At 42.2% G+C, this 21,165-nt stretch overlaps 2 protein-coding genes across 3 annotated transcripts; one reads left to right on the top strand and one right to left on the bottom strand.

The window, feature by feature from the left end:
• The first annotated feature begins 168 nt into the window (after nt 1-168).
• lg17h14orf28 (linkage group 17 C14orf28 homolog) lies at nt 169-10,646 on the top strand. The gene is made up of 5 exons (XM_046308462.1): nt 169-427; nt 2,737-3,261; nt 6,825-6,914; nt 8,648-8,782; nt 9,017-10,646. The coding sequence occupies exons 1-5, from the start codon at nt 342-344 to the stop codon at nt 9,198-9,200; spliced, it is 1,020 nt and encodes a 339-aa protein (XP_046164418.1). The 5' UTR covers nt 169-341; the 3' UTR covers nt 9,201-10,646.
• A 51-nt stretch (nt 10,647-10,697) lies between these two features.
• On the bottom strand, nt 10,698-20,690 carry LOC124001556 (kelch-like protein 28). Of its 2 annotated transcripts, none has more exons than XM_046308446.1 (6): nt 20,565-20,690; nt 19,051-19,311; nt 16,202-16,839; nt 15,649-16,092; nt 14,678-14,886; nt 10,698-14,568 (listed from the first exon to the last, which is right to left on the bottom strand). In XM_046308446.1, the coding sequence occupies exons 2-6, from the start codon at nt 19,309-19,311 to the stop codon at nt 14,405-14,407; spliced, it is 1,716 nt and encodes a 571-aa protein (XP_046164402.1). In that variant the 5' UTR covers nt 20,565-20,690; the 3' UTR covers nt 10,698-14,404. The 2 variants fall into 2 exon arrangements, with proteins under 2 accessions (XP_046164402.1, XP_046164403.1); XM_046308447.1 differs by having other exon boundaries at nt 20,542-20,677.
• Nucleotides 20,691-21,165: the final 475 nt, after the last annotated feature.

The raw sequence follows: 21,165 nt of genomic DNA, 5'->3' as shown, positions 1-21,165 counted from the left end.
ATCATGTCAATCCAATACAACCAATAAGAAGACGTAATATGCTTTCCACCCCTGCGCGCCCCCTCAAGAGAAGGAGGCAGGAAGGAATATGTTGGAGGGAAAATTGTCATGAAAAGCAAAAATGTCTCAGACAGCAGGTGGCAGCATTGAATTGCTGAAAGAAAGAGATGAAGGGCGTAAACCAACCACTGTTTATAGGCGTGGTCACGCGAAGCAATGGGCGTAACTTGACATTGCTCTGGATGTTTTGAAGCTTGCTGAGTGCCAAGCTTTCCCGAGGGTTACAGAGAAGGATTTCTGGCTGTTGGCCTGAATTAAGACATGAAGAAATACAGAGAACGATGGAGAGCAAATTCTGCATTTTGACCGAAACAGAAGACCTCAAAACCCTGATTTCGAGCACCGAGGAGAGTCTGCAAATTGAAAGGTAACGTTACTAACGTTTGGTAGCCAGCTGCTAAGCTAACTTGCATGTGATCTAGCTAGCTAGACTAACGAACCAACACATATTTGAAAACATTGGTAGATAATCCAACATCAACATTTGGTAATATTGCATCCACACGTAAAGGCACTAAAACGTGGGGGAGGGGAGTTAGCTAACTAGCTAGTAACGTTAGATGGTCTGCTAAACTAACGTCTACTAGCAGCTGGTGTAAACCAGGGGCGTATTCATTACGCTGGTTATGTGGTAATTGTTAGAAGGGATACTGCTTTTATCAAATTAACGTCAAAAGTTGATTGTTTTTTGTTGTTGTATTTTAGCTAGCCTTAAACATTTTCCTAATCTTAAACATAATTCTCCTAATCTGATGCGTAAATGTCAAATCTGAAGAAAAAAAACTGCAGGTCAGGAGCATTTATGCAGCAGGCTAGTCAAACCCTGATTCTGTTGCAAAACGTTACTTACACGGATGCGAATGAAACGGGGAGGGACCTACCTGCGTTTGTCCAATAGAAACTCGTTTTCGTTGGGTTTAACTGTTTGGACTGATTTACACCCCAGTGTGTTGCAACTTGGCTGTCAAAAGTATCGAAGTTACATGCAGGAGAGCATTCATTATATCTAGCTGCCATGTTAGTCTTCAATTCGATTTATTAAATAATGCTGACTAAACGTTTATCATATATTTTTTAAATATGAATTATGTAACTAGCTACCAGGGTTTGCATTGCAATTATACATGTCATCCTCAGATCTGACAGTTGGCTTGCTACAAGATGGGATGACCCCTGGCATGAGGGATGTATTGCCATGCACACACTTGTAACTTAATTATTTAGTAAATTATGAATACCTTCCTTAACCAATCCCATGCAGGTAAACCCTTATTAATCATAAGGAAGATGAAGGTACCGATTTGAGATCATCGAACTGTGCTAAAAGGATAAGTGTTTTTGGGGAGTTTTTTTAAACCACATTTCTTTTCTTTTTTTTTATGTAAATGGTATGTTATAGAAGGGCCCAGACAGCTTTTTTTGTGATTTGACATGTTTTAACTTACCCCAAACAGCAAATCACTTCCTCATCCTTGTGTAGTATGGGTGCCCTGAAAAGTATGAACGAAGGCTCCAAAAACACCCAAATACATCCTTTTAGAAACAGAAAAGCTGTTAGTGTAGTGATGCATTTCTTTAACTATTGTACACAAAAATTATGTAATTCCAAACTTTATCCGCAATGTTATATTCCATTTTGTTCGCGACTCGAGCGCTACCGCTCAGTCCATTTTGCAGGTCACTCCTCAAAAGAAAGAAACACTTGAGGGATACAAAGTATACTACATGGCCGAAAGTATGAGGACACCCCTTCAAATTTGTAGATTCGGCTATTTCAGCCACACCCGTTGCTGACTGGTGTATAAAACCGAGCATACAACCATGCAATCGCCATAAACAGACATTGGCAGGAGAATGGCCCATACTGAAGAGCTCTGACTTTCAACATGGCACTGTCATAGGATGCCAATAAGTCAGTTCATAAAATGTCTGCCCTGCTACAGCTGCCCCGGTCATCTGTAAGTGCTGTTATTGTGAAGTGGAGGAGGAATGATGGTCTGGGTCTGTTTTTCATGGTTCGGACTCGGCCCCTTAGTTCCAGTGAAGGGAAAACTTAACACTACAGCATACAATGACATTCTGGTGGAAAACCTTTCCAGAAGAGTGGAGGCTATTATAGCAGCAAAGGGGGGACCAACTCCATAGTAATGCCCCTGATCTTGGAATGAGATGTTTGACGAGGAGGTGGCCAAAAGTAGGTGGACATGTAGTGTATATTGAAAGCATGGGGTGCTTCCACACAGGAAGTTCCAGACACTTGTAGAATCTCTGCCGAGGCACAGCAAAGCTGTTCTGGCAGCCTGTGGTGGCCCATCGCCCTATTAATACACTATGTTGGTGTTTCCTTTATTTTGCTAGTTTCCTGTCGCAGCAGGATACACAAAAAATGGAACGACATCTAAAGACATGCATCACAATACTGACAGATTTGTCGTCTATAAAAGGACGTTTTGGGAGATTTTGTTCATATTTTTTCAGGGCCCCCATACAACACAACAAGAATGAAGGAATGCTGTTAGGGGTAAGTTTCTGTAAAATGTGGGGGGAAAGTGTCTGGACCCTTCTATAACATTCCATTTACAATTTTTGGATTTGGTTGTAAAGGATAAGTTATTTTTTAAGGGCAAAACTTCAACCCAGAGTGAATGATAACGTACCTTCATGTTGTTTCCCTAGGACGAAGACATTGTTTGAGGAGATCCGTGCATCCATCAACAACAATGATGAAGAGGACCGTTCCTTTTGGAGGCCTGTGCTCCCATGGGGGGGCGTGTACACCATCAGGGCAGGGAGGAAGGCCATCTCATGCACCCCTCTGTATGTTAAGATAAGCCTAAAGAACACCTGCACCATCGATGGGTTCCTCATGATTCTTTATGTAATTTTGAGAGACAACCAGAGCTTTCCCCGGGAGGTGGGCATATTCCTGGGCAGGCAGTTTGTGGAGCATTTCCTCTACCTGATGGACTCGTATGACTACACCACTGTTAAGATGCTGTGGATCTGGGACAGGATGTCCAAGAGGCAGTACCGCTCAGTGATCCACCATGCAGCGTTGGAGATCGACCTGTTTGGTAATGAACATGAGAACTTCACCAAGAACTTGGAGACAATGATGTCTACCATGCAGGAGAGTCTGTGCACCAACTGGAGCTGTCCTGCTCGTTTCCAGGAGTTCATACAGAAAACCATCAACATCAAGTAAGAGAGGCAAAAGTTGTAAGCCAAAATCTGTATTCTGGTCAGTGTGGGAGGATTTGCTTTACACTATATCTCCCAGAGCTTGTTCAGCTTCTGATCAGAGACCAGTAATCCTTCATTTGTAAAAATGAATGAAAACCAATAGCGATTCACTATAAATAATGTAGCCAAAAAGCTATGAGTTCAAATGGGAGGACCTTCCATGTCTCTATTGCTTGCAATGCTAATTCTTCTGGACAACTGGTCTACACTTCTGTCTTCAAGATACTTTTATTTTGCCCCCTTGACACGCTGCTTGACTAAAATAAGGTTCAGCTTTCTAATGATCATAGTATGAAATGAAGTGTGGTTGGTTTCTTAACAGCTCTGGTCTAGTCTCTGCCAGAGCCTTATAAAGTCATGTTTACCCACGGTGGGTTGCATGTCGACAGTGGATTATACTGTGCCCCTTATCAAATCCCAACCACTATTTTATTTTTTTGTTATTGGTACTTTTCTTTCAGGTTGGAGATTACGTGGATTAGGTTAGTGTAAATACAGTACATGTATGCTGCCTGATACTGGTGGTGGATAGAGTTTCACTGGATTCATAAATCTGAAGCCTCTGGTTGGAATTTCCACTCCCCACCAAATATGGTGAGGATAGAAAGCCCAGTGTGGCCAGCAGTGGGAGAAGTACAGACAGGTTGTTGTTTTTTTAGCAACTAAACCGGCTTCGTTCTGGTAACGTTATCAGCTAACCCATCTATGGAATTGGGCCGACATTCTGCCGATTTTTTCATTGAAGAAACGCCTAAGCTCAGTCCAGTTTTCTGTTCCCAGAACTCCAATTTGTTAAGAACATAGGCACGTCTACATAACTTAGTACACTCTGCCAAAATTAAAAACAATGCGTTGTTTATTTGATTTTTTTCACCTTTTATTTTATTTAACAAGGTAGGCAAGTTGAGAACAAGTTCTCATTTACAACTGTGACCTGGCCAAGATCAAGCAAAGCAGTGCGCCAAAAACAACAACACAGAGTTACACATAAACAAACATACAGTCAGTAACACAATAGAAAAATCTATGTGCAAATCTAGGGAGGTAGGCCATAAATGGGCCATAGAGGTGAAATAATTACGATTTAGCATTAATACTGGAGTGATAGATGTGCAGATGATGATGTGCAAGTAGAAATACTAGGGTGCAGAAGAGGAAGTGTGTAAGTAATAATATGGGGATGAGGTAGATTTACAAGGAGTGCAAGGGTGAATTTAGTTATTGCAAACACACTTCACAGAGAAGACATTTTTCTAACAGAAATATTGAAATGCATGCTAGAACGCGACAATATGAGCTCCTTGCTTGTGCTACCCACTATGCTTTATTTGCTCCCATTGAAAACAACACAGATGAACTATCTTGAGAGTTATAAATATGCAGTGTACAAAACATTAAGAACACCATCCTAATATTGAATTGCATGAACCTCCCCTGCCTTTGCCCTTAGAACAGCCTCAATTTGTTGAGGCATGGACTCTACAAGGTGTCAAAAGCATCCACAGAAATGCTGACCCATGTTGACTCCAATGCTTCCCACAGTTGTCAAATTGTCTGGATGTCCTTTGGGTGGTAGATTATTCTTGATACACATGGGAAACTGTTGAGCTTGAAAAATCCAGCAGCGTTGCAGTTCTTGACAAACTGGTGCCCACGCCTACTAGTTAAATATATACAGTGCCTTGCGAAAGTATTCGGCCCCCTTGAACTTTGCGACCTTTTGCCACATTTCAGGCTTCAAACATAAAGATACAGTTTTATATTTTTTTTGTGAAGAATCAACAACAAGTGGGACACAATCATGAAGTGGAACGACATTTATTGGATATTTCAAACTTTTTTAACAAATCAAAGACTGAAAAATTGGGCGTGCAAAATTATTCAGCCCCTTTACTTTAAGTGCAGCAAACTCTCTCCAGAAGTTCAGTGAGGATCTCTGAAGGATCCAATGTTGACCTAAATGACTAATGATGATAAATACAATCCACCTGTGTGTAATCAAGTCTCCGTATAAATGCACCTGCACTGTGATAGTCTCAGAGGTCCATTAAAAGCGCAGAGAGCATCATGAAGAACAAGGAACACACCAGGCAGGTCCGAGATACTGTCGTGAAGAAGTTTAAAGCCGGATTTGGATACAAAAAGATTTCCCAAGCTTTAAACATCCCAAGGAGCACTGTGCAAGCGATAATATTGAAATGGAAGGAGTATCAAACCACTGCAAATCTACCAAGACCTGGCCGTCCCTCTAAACTTTCAGCTCATACAAGGAGAAGACTGATCAGAGATTCAGCCAAGAGGCCCATGATCACTCTGGATGAACTGCAGAGATCTACAGCTGAGGTGGGAGACTCTGTCCATAGGACAACAATCAGTCGTATATTGCACAAATCTGGCCTTTATGGAAGAGTGGCAAGAAGAAAGCCATTTCTTAAAGATATCCATAAAAAGTGTTGTTTAAAGTTTGCCACAAGCCACCTGGGAGACACACCAAACATGTGGAAGAAGGTGCTCTGGTCAGATGAAACCAAAATTGAACTTTTTGGCAACAATGCAAAACGTTATGTTTAAAAGCAACACAGCTCATCAGCCTGAACACACCATCCCCACTGTCAAACATGGTGGTGGCAGCATCATGGTTTGGGCCTGCTTTTCTTCAGCAGGGACAGGGAAGATGGTTAAAATTGATGGGAAGATGGATGGAGCCAAATACAGGACCATTCTGGAAGAACCTGATGGAGTCTGCAAAAGACCTGAGACTGGGATAGAGATTTGTCTTCCAACAAGACAATGATCCAAAACATAAAGCAAAATCTACAATGGAATGGTTCAAAAATAAACATATCCAGGTGTTAGAATGGCCAAGTCAAAGTCCAGACCTGAATCCAATCGAGAATCTGTGGAAACAACTGAAAACTGCTGTTCACAAATGCTCTCCATCCAACCTCACTGAGCTCGAGCTGTTTTGCAAGGAGGAATGGGAAAACATTTCATGTGCAAAACTGATAGAGACATACCCCAAGCGACTTACAGCAAAAGGTGGCGCTACAAAGTATTAACTTAAGGGGGCTGAATAATTTTGCACTCCCAATTTTTCAGTTTTTGATTTGTTAAAAAAGTTTGAAATATCCAATAAATGTCGTTCCACTTCATGATTGTGTCCCACTTGTTGTTGATTCTTCACAAAAAAATATAAAACTGTATCTTTATGTTTGAAGCCTGAAATGTGGCAAAAGGTCGCAAAGTTCAAGGGGGCCGAATACTTTCGCAAGGCACTGTATATCCCGTTCAAAGGCACTTCCATATTTTATCTTGCCCATTCACCCTCTGAATGGCTCACATACACAATCTGTCTCAATTGTCTTGAGGCTTAAAAATATTTATTTAACATGTCTCCTTCACTTCATCAACACTGATTTGAAGTGGATTTAACAGGGGACATCCATGAAGGATCCTAGTTTTTACCTGGTTTCACTACATGGTGTTCAGTTAGCCTTCTTACCCTTTTTCTTCCATCCCAGTCCTCCTCACGAGCTGCCCCCTAGAGATCCCATTCAGTCAGCTGTGGATGAGTTCTTCTGTCCCAAGATCATTCTCTGCAAAGAACTGGGGTGAGAGACAATGTTTAAAAATATATATTTATATACTGTATATTGGCCCATCCACCACACCCCCTCTCCGGAGAACAAAAGTAAATGAGTTTTACATTTGAGTTTTTAATCGCTATTTTGTTACATATAAAAAAATTGTTTTACATACATGGTACTTTTATACACAGTTTTACATGACAAAAATACAGTTTCATATACACATTAAAAGATACTCCGACATATATGGTATACATTAGCGCAGTGCATGCGTAAATATTCAGACCCCTTCACTTTTTCCACATTTTGTTACGTAAACAGCCTTATTCAAATGTATTACATTTTTTCCCCTCGTTTACACACAATACCCCATAATGACAAAGCAAAATCAGGTTTTTAGAAATGTTTCTTAGTTCAGTTTAAAATTTGTATAAATTATGACATTTACATAAGTATTCAGACACTTTACTCTGTACTTTGTTGAAGCACCTATTACAGCCTTGCGTCTTCTTGGGTATAATGCTACAAGCTTGGCACATCTGTATTTGGGGAGTTTCTCCCATTCTTCTCTCATCCTCTCAAGCTCTGTCAGGTTGGATGGGGAGTGTTTCTGCACAGCTATTTTCAGGTCTCTCCAGAGATGTTCGATCGGGTTCATGTCCAGGCTCTGGCTGGGCCAATCAAGGACATTCAGAGACTTGTCCTGAACTCACGCCTGCGTTGTGTGATTAGGGTCGTTGTCCTGTTAGGTGAACCTTCACCCCAGTCTGAGGTCCTGAGCGCTCTGGAGCAGATTTTCATCAAGGATATCTCTGTACTTTGCTCCGTTCATCTTTCCCTCGATCCTGACTGGTCTCCCAGTCCCTGCCGCTGAAAAACATACCACAGCATGATGCTACCATCACAATGCTTCACCGTAGGGATGGTGCCAGGTTTCCTCCAAACGTGACGCTTGGGAATCAGGCCAAAGAGTTCAATCTCGGTTTCGTCTGAGAGTCCTTTAGGTGCATTTTTGGCAAACTCCAAGTGGGCTGTCATGTGCCTTTTACTGAGGAATGGCTTCCGTCTGACCACTCTACCATAAAGGCCTGATTGGTGGAGTGCTACAGAGATGGTTGTCCTCCTGGAAGGTTCTCCCATCATCACAGAGGAACCCTGGAGCTCTGTCAGTGACCATCGGTTCTTGGTTCTCTATGAACAGTTCCTTCGGCTTGGTTTTACTCTGACATGCAATGTCAGCTGTGTGGGACCTTATATAGATAGGTGTGTGCTTTTCCAAATCCTGTCCAATCAATTGAATTTACGACAGGTAGACTCCAAGTTGTAGAAGCATCTCAAGGATGATCAATGGAAACAGGATGAAACCTGAGTTCAATTTTGAGTCTCATAGCAAAGGGTCTGAATACTTGTGTAAATAAGGTATTTCTGTTTGTTTTTTTGCAAAAATTTCTAAAAACCTGTTTGCGCTTTGTCATTATGGGCTATTGTGTTTAGATTGAGGGGGGGGGGGTAATTTATCAATTTTAGAATAAGTCTAATGTAACAATGTGGAAAAAGGGAAGGGGTCTGAGTACTTTCTAAATGCACGGTATATGGTGTTTTTGTTCCTATTACAGATCTTTCACTTTTAATCCAGTAGTATTATTATATTGTTGATTGTCTGTGGCTTTCCAAATCACCTGAGAGACATAATGTTGAATCACCATCTTTTTTTAATGTTCTTTCTGATTCTGACTGATTTTCTGTCTGTTCTTCAGGTGTAATGGGTTGAGGGAGTTCTCTCAGAGGGTCTTCTGCCATGGACCACCTCCTTTTGTCATTCTCAACATGCAGCTTTGGAAGTCTGAGGAGCTGTCCTATGTTCCCTACCATCTAGCCCTATCCCAACACAGGTAAAGAAATCTTGTAGAGCAGGACTCGTATCCCAGCCTCATTGTCTTAGGTGCTGTTTATTTTTCTCCCTGGATTTTAAATGTAATTGATTAGCTATCTGTTTTTATTTTGTTTAAACAGCACCCACTTGCATGTACTTTGCTATTTGCACTGATTTCTTTAAGCTTTTTCTGGTAACCGAGAATGGTCTTCAACATGCAGAAAAATCCAATTGCAACTCTGCTTTTCCACAGGTATTCACTGGAGGGCGCCACACTCTTCAACAAGGAGGAGCATCACTACTCTGCAGCCTTCCAGATAGACGGCTACTGGATGCACTATGACGGGCTGAGGAGCGACAACCTGATTCTGTTAAACAAGCCCCCTGAACTCCTCCTTCTCTCTTCCCTTGTCTACATCCGCGCCTCAGACAAATGAGATGCACTAATGTAACCAAGCAGGGATGGGGTCGGTTCCATTTTTCATTCCATAATTTCAGGACGAAAATAAATTCTCCTGAATTTACTTGAATTGAAAAGGAATTGACCCCAATTGTGTCACCATGGTCCAGAAGGAAGGAGGTAGATACTAGACAACACTGATAGGGAGGCATCTTTTTAAAAAATGCACACTAACACCTTCCTGTTTATTGCCCTTCATTCACAGAAATAGTATCCAAGTTACTTTACATTTGGCTCATGATGGTTTTGTCTTCCATTCCTCAGTGAGCTCTTACCAGATACTTTTATCACCTAATCATATTTATTGACATTTTTATCTAGTTTGAAAAGGCTTATACCACATTTCCAAACTTTTTAGGAGATCATGTCAACAACTTCCTTGTTTTTATACTTTGAGATTACTTTTTGGAATTATGTGCTCCATTTTGCCTGACTGTTGCCTCAAACACTCGCTGTGCAAAATGATAAGTTCATCTTCTCTTTGGGCATGCTTGGAATCCAAGAATATATGCATGGACTATAATAGTTCTGGGGAGGTATGCATATTAAAGAATCAACTCAACCTTAAATAGCTCCACTGCAAAAAAATAAAAAATAGTTTGCTTGCAGCGTGTTTAGTTGTCTTGGGTGAAATGGTTGCACTTTCAGAGAAGCAAATTCAGCTAATTAAACTTTGATGTAGAATCGTCAACAGGGTATATATAGGCTAAACTAGTGAAGCATCTGAGATTGTACAGGACTCATCTACTACAATCCTTTTGTGCATACTAGCCCTGACCTCAGATCAAACTGGTGCTTTTTTTGTACTATTTCCCCTGTTTAAAAACATTTGAAACAGTATTTGCATTTTGTGGAAATTCAATCATTATCCTTAATTTACTTTCTTGTTTTAAGCTGTCCATTGGGCTTCAACTTGGAAGTGAGTCACACAGCGTTAACTTGTATTAAAATGAATACCTGCTCAAATATTTGTATATTGTGTGAAAATGTATCATATCAGTTCTGTCTTAAATGTAAGTAATTACTTGTACTTACAAGTACCCCAGCATAGTGATGTTACATAAGTGCTTCTTGAGTGCTTACCTTTCACAGTAGCATATAATACCCTGAATTCAAATTATTCTGCACAATTCAATAAGGTACATTGTTACATCCCAATCTAAACAAGATGTCAAAACATTAGTAAATAAATGTGATTTTGTAATGCATTTGATCATTTGGAAATAACATTACTGCTCATCACAAGCTTCATATGCACATATGTACCGTTAAGCATTGACCTCTGCCAATATCATCCTTATCAGAACTAAAGAATGAAACGGTCTTTGAGCAACAGTCCTTGTTCATGTATTGAATGGTGGGTTTTTCTTCCTTTCTATGCAGTCATTGAAGTTTTAAGCAATACAAATATTTTTATATTCTAGCATTTGTATGTTGGTTTGTTGCACATAAAACTAGAGACAAGAACAAATCGTACCTTTAAGGCAGGCATTTATTCATTTTAACAGGGTACAACTGCACCAAATAAATAAACTGGCTAAAATGTATGTTCAAAGCATGATAACATATGGGGGAAATGCAGCTTCTACAGCAAGGTTCTTGTAGTTCCAGTAATAATCCACAGGATATACAATTCAAAAATATCACCTTCAGACACACGCATAGGAAATGGAAATGAAGCCGTGTTCATTTGGCTAACATTGACATCGGTTTCAATTCTTTTATTTTTTTTAGAAGATAGCAGTGAGTCTTTTCCAGACTTGATATTAGTACTCCCTCTGCATTCTTTAAAACAAGCACTTTGGTGAAAGTTGTCAAAACAAGACATGGTTAGGCCATGATAAATAAGTAAATTAACTTCACACACATCTCTACATCCCTTCATTTTGCAGTTTGTTTTCAGATTCCACGTATGACCAAGAGTTTTCCTGCCAACGCAGTGAATAAGTCAGTATAAATACATCCCTAACATTGTGGTTTTCAATATCCCCACAAGGATAACCTACATGCTAGTGAAACAAATGCTTGACAATAGATGGTAGCTGCAGACAATCACGCCTGCGTGATTTTCACTGATCGGATGTTCAGGCTCATCCTACCAGCCTGTTGTGGATAGACGAATGCCTCATTTACCTAACATCAAGTGTTAAAAAGTACACAATCTAAATGGAAGAACTATTTGAATAAATGGCAAATGTTTAAAAGAAAGTATTAGATCCTTTTGAACTATATGAAATGGCCGTTTATTCACCCCTAAAAAATGCAGTTTGTCTATCTTAGGATCTCCGAAGAATGTAAAGTTTCCCCAATTAGTTGTTTGCAATGTTAGATTTGCATTCACATTATTCCAAATGAATAACATCCAAAGAAATGACTGAGCTGTACAGTCAAGCAGGTTAAAATGGCTCACCGTTTACTTGCATCCCATGACAACTTAACAATGGAGTCTTTAAAAAAACATGAAGAAAATGACAGGATTGCTGGAGATGTTTACAGTGTGAAATGTCAAAGCCCACTATTCCAGGATGAGAAAAAGAACAGCAGCAGCAATCGAACCCTGACACCTTGAAATCCAATTTAATTACCCCTAAGACTAAACCAAAAATAAATGAAGTATTTTGAAAAAGAGTCCTCATCAAGTGAAGAACTCACATACTTGTTTGGACAAGCTCGTACTCGGCCTCTTATTGCTAGAGCAAGACTAAATAGTCCAAGGTAAAGTTAGAGGGTAAGAGCTAAAGTGTACTGTCATTTGTAACCACAACTGACAAGTGTGTTAAATGGAAGAACACACAAAACTGCAGTACTGTAACTGCAAGGCTGCTCTCTGGTGAGACCGATAAAATGGCTTAGAGCAAGACCCATACACAGTCTTGTGCCAATCTTACATTACTTGTGAAAAATGCAAAACAATAACTGGAGTACACAATGCATCTGTCTGCAAACTGTTCCTAGTACATGTGAACTGACAGGCACAACATTGGACATGTTCCCAAAGACAAGAGCACACAATGCAAAGTGGGATGAGGAAAACAGAGGTTTGAATAACAGTGGTCTTTCATCAGACAATATAAACATGTGAACAGACAGACATGCCACGTGTGATAACATCACAGCAATATGAGACACCCTGACTTTGAGAAAGTCAAATTCAAAGCAAAAATTGTATCCACTGAAAACAATATTGCATTGTTTAAATGCCATAAACCTAAATCGAGACCTATGTACAAACTGAAATTACACTTAATATCAAGTAGTTTGGTAAGTGCAATGCAGAGCTCCATTTAAGTTTTCCACATGTGCAAACATCTATAATATACAATACAAGGAAACAACTCTTTCATTCTGGACCAACAACAGGGACTCGAGGTTTACACATCACATTAGTTCTCTCTATTGCCTCATGTTACCTGTCCTTTAGAGTGATCCAAAGCTACAACACCCAGACTCAGCCTGCAGCCTTCTGGGAGGGGGGTGCACTTTGAGCTCTGTCCCCATGCCCTTGTCGGCCTGTCAAAGACTTTGTGACAGTGACAATTTCCCTTGACAACACCTCATCCACCCCTCCAAATGACAGCAGGGCGGTATGTCACACGTACCATACATTAGCAGTGAAAATTACCCTTTGATTCTGGCACACAGAGGAAAGCTATTTGTAGCTCTGTCTGTAGGTGGGAAAGTTACACCAGACTTGTGAACACATATTTTGGCATGTCTCATGAGGCTGTGTATATGCACTCTTCCCTGAGCTCATCAGGAAGCCCTTGGCCACATGCAGCTCCTCACACATGCTTCAGCAGAGTGGCAAGCAAGCAGAAGGGTGTAGGGATCATTCACATGCTAAACAAGAGGCTTGTTCCTAACCCATTAGAGCACAACAATCTCACAGACTTTCTTTGTAAGGAAACTGGCAGTGATAGTGGGCAACCAGATGCACTACTATTTAATTGCAGGGACAATGTTTCAGGCAAACCATAGCTTAACAGATGGCATCCCTGGGGCTAAAGACTGAAATCATCAGATCAGCAATGTATTGATAGACTGCCTCAAGAGTTTAATTTAAACATGGGGCTCAAAGCAAAGACCCTGCTTTATTGCATGGGAGCTTATCAAGTTGGGGCATATACATCTACAACAGTAACAGAGGAACAAATAAAATAATACAAATAAGAAATCCTGAATATAGCACCAGTTAGTAGCATACAAACCCAACAGTGAAGAGGGAAAGGGTCGCTTTTGAAGAGGGATGAAGTGTGACCCTACCACAGGATGATGTAATAGAAGCTGTAACATGGGGGGGGGGAATCTCAGAATTTCTCCAAGGATGAAACAGACAGGTGGAAAGTACTCTCGGGAGAATTCATTGGGGTTTACTTATCCTTCCTAACCTCTCCTTCAACCCTTGATTCAAATACACACGCACACTAGTAACCAGTGCAAAAAAACAAATTTACAGGCAATGCACTAGAGGATATAATCATATCTATTTCTTTTAATTTACAGAGAAAAAAGGCAGCCCTTGTAAGTGAATATATAAAGATTCCAATTTCTCTTTGTGAAGCACTGATTTAGATGCAGACATTTCAAACTCAGTGTGCAAGCCAATCACCTTGCCTGAGCTTTAGTCCAGCACACAGAAACAAAATAACAATCATTTAATCTGACATGCATCTACTCACAAGCATACAGACATTCTGCGCCACACGCACACAAACTTTAAGGATCCAGAAAATTGGAACACATGTTCTGCTCATAGCAGGAAGAAGAGAAAAAAAAAGTCTGGAGTGTTTAACAGAAATAATGGCATAAACATAAGTCTACACTTTTTTTTTCTCTTTTTTTTTCTCCCCCCTCCACTTAGTTTTCTCCCACAGTCCTCTGTAAAAATGGCAGAGTCCTCGTTGTGGTCCAGCAGCAGTAGTGGTCATCTCTGTGACAAGATCCATGGTGATCTGCCCCGCACCTTCCTCCACCCAAACCAGACCCTTCTCACTCTGGCCAGCTCGGTGGTCCCCTGTCGCCAGCTGGGCACATTCCTCCAGCAGCAAGCTCGCTCGCCGGGATTCACGGCAGTGTGGCACCGCCCTCAGCCTGCTGGTGATGAACGGGGGGGAAAAAAAGAAAAGAAAAGCCTTTCGTCCAACTCTTCTCTTAAGGAGTCCTACCCAGGGGTATCATGGGTCAAAGAGCAGTCAGCCCAAAGTTACAGCGGCAGTACATCATGCCACTAGAGTCCAGCCAGCTGTCTGTGATGGGGTTGTACCGCTGGACAGTGTTCAGGTATGATGACCCTGAGTGACCCCCCACCACATAGAGGTAGTTGTCCACGATCGCTGAGCCAACCCCTGGGAAAATATGGATATCATAAAATTGTTATTTCTGGCCATGCAATCTGAATGGTCAACTTCTCTGCATCAAAATAACAAACCTTGTTTGAGTCATTTCCCAACTCACCTGTACGTGGCTCATTCATGGGCCGACAGGCTGTCCACTGGTTCTGGTGTGGGTCATACCTCTCAATGCTGGACAGGTGTGATACCCCGTTGTGTCCCCCAACCACAAATATAAACCCAAGCATGACCCCAACCCCAAAGTTGATCCGTTTGTCTGCCATGGGGGCTACCATTTCCCAGGCATCCTTGCTGGGGTCATACCGCTCCACACTGCACAGTAAAAAAATATATATATATATATATTTTTTTTTAAGATTTCAAGAAATAAAACTGTCAATAAAAGGGTACAGTTACATTGTGCATTTTGACAGTCACTGCAGATGTTTGTTTTTTTAACAGGTTAGTACAGTAGCAAGACTAATACTAATAGTCCATCATATAAAAGAAAATGACTGACTAACGTTTTCTGAATCTAAGCCAATACAATTCACCATTGGTCCTTTTTGCTTTTAGATACTATATAGCTGTACCATTGTCACAGCTCAATTTAATGAGGCCATCTATTCCAGGTCTATATTTTGCTGGAAATATCAAGTACTGAAACACTCAACAGCTTCCCTGTCCAAACACATTCTCCTGAGGGGTTTGGGGAGTCAAGGAGACTGGTAACTACAACATCTCTCTCTCTAGTGAACAAAGACAGCAACAGGGGTCTAACCAGCAAGAGAGCTCTTGTTCTACAAAAGCAACTATGTCTGTCTGAATAAAAGACAAATTTTGATCCTACAGAACATGGGTTGCATTGCATGATTGAAAGGGTGGCTGAAACCCTTTCCATGGATGGATCAAAGACCTCAAAAGGTCTTGTGGAGTCTACCATAAATAACCTTCCTGATGTAAGCATTACCATGTGTAGGAACAAATGGAGGTTGAAGTAGGCATAGTATTTCAAAAACCTACTAGAACCACATGAGCAAAACTACCTGTTAAATTCAATTAATTCCACCGCAGATTGACTATATTAAAACGTACCTGTTCATGTGGGCTGGGCCATAGCCTCCGATGGCATAGACCATGCCATCCAGCACAGCAGTGGCAAAACAGCTGCGTGACTTGGTCATGGGTGCCACAGGCTGCCACTCCTTCACCTTGGGGACATATTTTTCCACAGACTGTAGATAGTACTGGCCGTCGTAGCCCCCCAGGGCATAGAGCTCCCCAGCCAAGACCACTACCCCCAGGGTGCTGCGACACTCTGCCATGCGCTCCACTGTGGACCAGGTGTTGCTGTCAGGGTCCCATCTCTCCACTGTACTCTCATGTCTCCGGTAGCTAATGCCCTGTCGCATGTGTGTGGCAATGCCACCCACCACATACACCTTCTGGTCCAACAATGCCACTCCAAACTCATAGCGGGGCACACTGAGAGGGGCAAGCCCAATCCACGAGTCAGTCTGAGGGAAATACATCTCCATGCTACAACAGACAGAAATTAGAACATTTGTTACATTTGTTAAATGCATTTCCAATTCATACAAAACTGCTAAAAACCCATTTTGAACTACTGTTTGGGGTTCAGCATTACCTCTCGAGGGTGGCGAAGAGTCCAGCCTTGCCTCCAACAGCAAGGAGCACCTTGGGAGCACAGCGTGGCCGTGTAGACAACACCGTCTGGTAGGAGAGCCGGTGCTCAGGCATGAAATGGTATTTGAGAGCCTCGTTGAGCAGGTGCTTGCAGGCGTGGTCATCCCGGATAAGGTGGTTTGCCTCGTAGAGGCGGGTGAGGAACTTAACACTAAGGAGAGGCAGGCGGATGCAGTGCAGTAGCTGAGCCAGGTGCTGCTGCCGCTCAGTGACATCATATTTGATCCACGACTCCAGGGCATAGAACACAGTCTCTTCTGTTACCACCTTCAGACAATCATTTGACACTATTTCATCCAGCTCCGCCCGTGTCAGCTCAAAAAACTCCTCTGTCTGGCACACCTCTTCAAAATTCTGGCAGATGAATTTAGTGGCAGCCAGGCAGAGATCATGGCAGCCATAAGTCTCAGCGAAGCGAGAGATGCCTATACAATTTCCAGCATCTAGCTGGCTCTCTAGGAAAGAGCAACACTCCTTCAACACCAGCTTGACCTGGAGTAGGTTAGCAGCTGGCAGTAGGGACTCCACCGTTTCCTGTGAGATGAATACTGTGCCAGTGTAGGCATACTCAACGATGGCCTACAGGAGGGAAAATATAAAACAATCATGATGTGAAAAGGCCAGAAAAGGCTTGTTTTAGTAAACAGTGAAATCTTCAAAATACTAATGCAGGTAGTACCAATGACTCGCTCAATACGGAAGTGGTCAGATGACACGGATGCTACGCTACATGACTTCTGCTAGCACAGACTGGAATATGTTCCAGGATGCATCCAATGGCATTGAGGGGTATACCACCTCAGTCACCAGCTTCATCAATAAGTGCATCAACAACATCGTCCCCACAGTGACCGTAACCAGAAGCCATGGATTACAGACAGCATCCACACCAAGCGAAAGGCTAGAACTGCTGCTTTCAAGGAAAGGGACACTAAGAAATCCCGCTATGCCCACAGACGAACCATCAAATAGGCAAAGCGTCAAAACAGAGTAAGATATAATCCTACTACACCTGCTCTGGTGCTGGTCAGATGTGGCAGGGCTAGCAATCTATTACAGACTACAAAGGGAAACCCAGTCGATAGCTGCCCAGTGACATGAGCCTACCAGACAAGCTAAATGCCTTTTATGCACGCTTCAAGGCAAGCAACACTGACGCATGCATGAGAGCACCAGCTGTTCAGGACGACTGTGTGATCACGCTCTCCGTAGCCGATGTGAGCAAGCCCTTTAAACAGGGCAACATTCACAAAGCCGCAGGGCCAGACGGATTACCAGGATGTGTACTCAAACCATGCGCAATCCAACTGGCAAGTGTCTTCACTGACATTTCAACCTCTCCCTGACAAAGTCTGAAATACCTGCATGTTTCAAGCAGACCACCATAGTCCCTATACCCAAGAAAGTGAAGGTAACCTGCCTAAATAATTACTGCCCCGTAGCACTCACGTCGGTAGCCATGAAGTGCCTTGAAATGACTCACAGCAACACCATCAGACCGGAAACCCTAGACCCACTCCAATTCACATAGCGCCCCAACCGATCCACAGATGACAATCTCAATCGCACGCCACACTGCCCTTTCCCACATGGACAAAAGGAACACCCATGTGAGAATGCTGTTCATGGGCTACAGCTCAGTATTCAACAACCATAGTGACCACAAAGCTCATCACCAAGCTAATGACCCTGGGACTAAAAGCCTTCCTCTGCAACTGGATCCTGGACTTCCTGACAGGCCGCTCCCAGGTGGTAAGGGTAGACAACAACACATCTGCCACGCTGATCCTCAACACTGGGGCCCTTCAGGGGTGCGTGCTTAGTCCCCCCCAATACTCCTTGTTCACCCACAACTGCGTGGCCAAGCATGGCTCCAACACCATTATTAAGTTTGCAGACAACACAGTGGTAAGCCTGATCACCTACAACAATGAGACAACCTATAGGGAGGTCAGAGACCTGGCAGTGTGGTGCCAGGACAACAACCTCCCCCAATATGAGCAAGAAAAAGGAGCCAATTGTACACGTCGACGGGTCAGAAGTGACGCGGGGCGAGAGTTTCAAGTTCCTTAGTGTCCACAACGAACTCATGGTCCAAGCACACCAAGAGAATTGTGAAGAGACCACAACAACACCTTTTCCACCTCAGGAGACTGAAAAGATTTGGCATGGGTCCCCAGACCCCCAAAATTAATTCTACAGCTGCACCACCTAGCGCATCCTGACCGGTTGCATCACCGCCTGGTATGGCAACTGCATCTGACCGAAAGGCACTACAGAGGGTAGTGCGTATGGCACAGTACATCTAAGGGGCCAGGCTTCCTGCCATTCAGGACCTATAAACTAGGCTGTGTCAAAGGAAGGCCCAATTTTTTTTCAAAGACTCCAATCACCCAAGTCATTAACTCTCTGCTACCCGAGTGCCAAGTCTAGGACCAAAAGGCTCCTTAACAGCTTCTACCCCCAAGCTAGAAGACTGCTTAACAATTAATCAAAGGGCCACCCAGACCATTTACACTGCCGCTTGCTGTTTATTATTTATGCATAGTCACTTCACCCCTACCCACATGTACAAATTACCTCTAACCTGTACCCCCGCACATTGATTCTGTATGGGTACTCGCTGTATATAACCTAGTTATTGATAATAGTTTAGTTTATTTAGTAAATATTTTCTTGAACTGCATTGTTGGTTAAGGGCTTGTAAGTAAGAATTTCACAGTAAGATCTACACCCATGGTATTCTGTGCTTATGACAAATAACATTTGATTTGTTTAATTGAGCCTTACTTGTAGCGCAGCCTCATCAACACACTGGAACTCCACCTCAGAGGTCTCCTTCTCTGACAGATTTCCCGTGAACATGGCCTTGAAGTAAGGGCTGATGCTCGCCAGCACCACTTTGTGAGCATGGATCTTAGCATCCCCCACTCGCAGCACAATGTCGCACAGTTCATGGTCCTGCCGCAACAGCTGGAGGCCTTGCAGCAGCTGCTCAGAGTGGGGCCGCGTCAGACTGGCAAGCATGTAGGACTGGGCCTGCTGGTCCATCTTATGGGGGGGTAAAAATGCACATCATTAACATCCTGTCAAATACACAGGAGAAAAAAACACAGAACTATGGACAAGTTGAAGAAGACACTCAAGACCACATTTTCCTCTCCAGGTGAAATCTAAGGGAATGACAAGGAAATTCTGGCAATGTGAGCCATCACTTCTGAAGTGACTATGTATCATGCCAATAAGTTAACTGAATCAAGTACAACATACTATATGCAGTGGCAGTGCACTGCATACCAGATATTATCAGAATGTATGATGACATGTGTAACCCTGAACATGGCCAAGTTAACAGACAGGCTAATTATATAGATCTGATAGCGAATGGCATTGCAAAACTGTCCTGACGGAAGATGGAAAAACCCCGATGTTTTATTTTTTTCACGGTGAAATTTTTTATAAGAAATCAGTTTTACATTCATAATAATCCTCACTATTAAAATACTTATTTCACTCTACAGTTTGGCTCATCTAGTGAGCTAATAACCCCGTTACTAAATAATAGTAACTAGCTATGCCATTAGTATTTAGCATATTCGCAGCAATGGGCAAAGCTTGAGTGACGCCTCAAAATCGCTCAAATCAACTAGCTGTCAAATGTTGTTAGCAAGCTAGTCTACATTTGCTTAGCTAGATACTGTAGCTATAGCTCGGCGAGCAAACACGCTAACCTTGCTTGTAGCCAGCTAGCGCAACAATCTATTTGCCAAATTTCGGTGATCAAATTCTTTCAAAACCCCTCGACGGCTTGTAGAATAGAAACGTAAAAAATAAACATGACATATCTCAAGCTAAGGGTAACATCCGTTTACTAGTTTAGCCAGCTATCTTGACATATAATCTGTCCAATAACGTTCGTTAGCGAGTTAACGTTTGCTGCCTTCGAGTCGTCGGTCCACTTTTTTAGCATCAGCCTTGCAAGCCACAAGTACTGTTCAGATGTTTCAGATCCGCTGATGAATATTATATTTTACAACATTGTAATATTGGCGTAGGCTGGAATAGCCAGGCTATCAGATGTACGAAGGCTCTGCGGCCTCTTGTGAGAAATTACAATAACAAGGGCATGCTATGGCCAATGCATTGGCACTGCAGAGCACGCCAGTGCAAATTTGATGCTAAAAATAAACAGTACTAAGCAAGCTATACATTGATCTCCATCTAGTTGAGCGGAAATCAGTTATGTAGTAGTTATCAAACTTGACATTTCCAAACATTTACAGGAATATGCAACGGAGAGAAACCTGTGTTGAGCGTCAGATGTCCCGACAATAGCTGTTTTTATCGCAATAGCGGCAGGAACCCCAGCGTCTGTCAGGAAACAAACGCCAAACACTTTATGCGGCGTAACTTCCGGGAGCGCGCGGGCGACTTCAGAGGAATGGTAATTTTGTAGCTATTTCGCACACATTTGAAATGTATCGTCTTTTTTTGTGCACAACCATAATACAAAATACAAGTTAGGGGAGAGATTAAAATGAAAGAAGGCAATACCCAACAAGGTGTCATGAAAATAAAATGGTCAGCATAAAAAAAATCCTATCATTGATATTACGTGTTTGATGTATATAATTGACATGCATTTGCAGATACAGGTAGGCGACATCGTCATCAGCTTCTCAAGAAGTTGCACTCGTCCTCTGGTGCCATGCAGAGGTGCCCACCATATCAATCTATGAATCTGTTTTTACTGGTATACCGTGTACGGATATGCAGTACAGCACCAGTCAAAAGTTAGGACACACCTACTCATTCCAGGGTGTTTCTTTATTTGTACTATTTTCTACATCGTAGAATAATAGTGAAGACATGAAATAACACATATTAAATCATGTAGTAACCAAA

This window comes from Oncorhynchus gorbuscha, linkage group LG17 (assembly GCF_021184085.1).
Source record: "Oncorhynchus gorbuscha isolate QuinsamMale2020 ecotype Even-year linkage group LG17, OgorEven_v1.0, whole genome shotgun sequence".
In the NCBI taxonomy this organism is placed as follows: Eukaryota; Metazoa; Chordata; class Actinopteri; order Salmoniformes; family Salmonidae; genus Oncorhynchus; species Oncorhynchus gorbuscha.
Note: the sequence above shows the minus strand (reverse complement) of the source record. Positions and strands in the feature narration are given on the sequence as shown.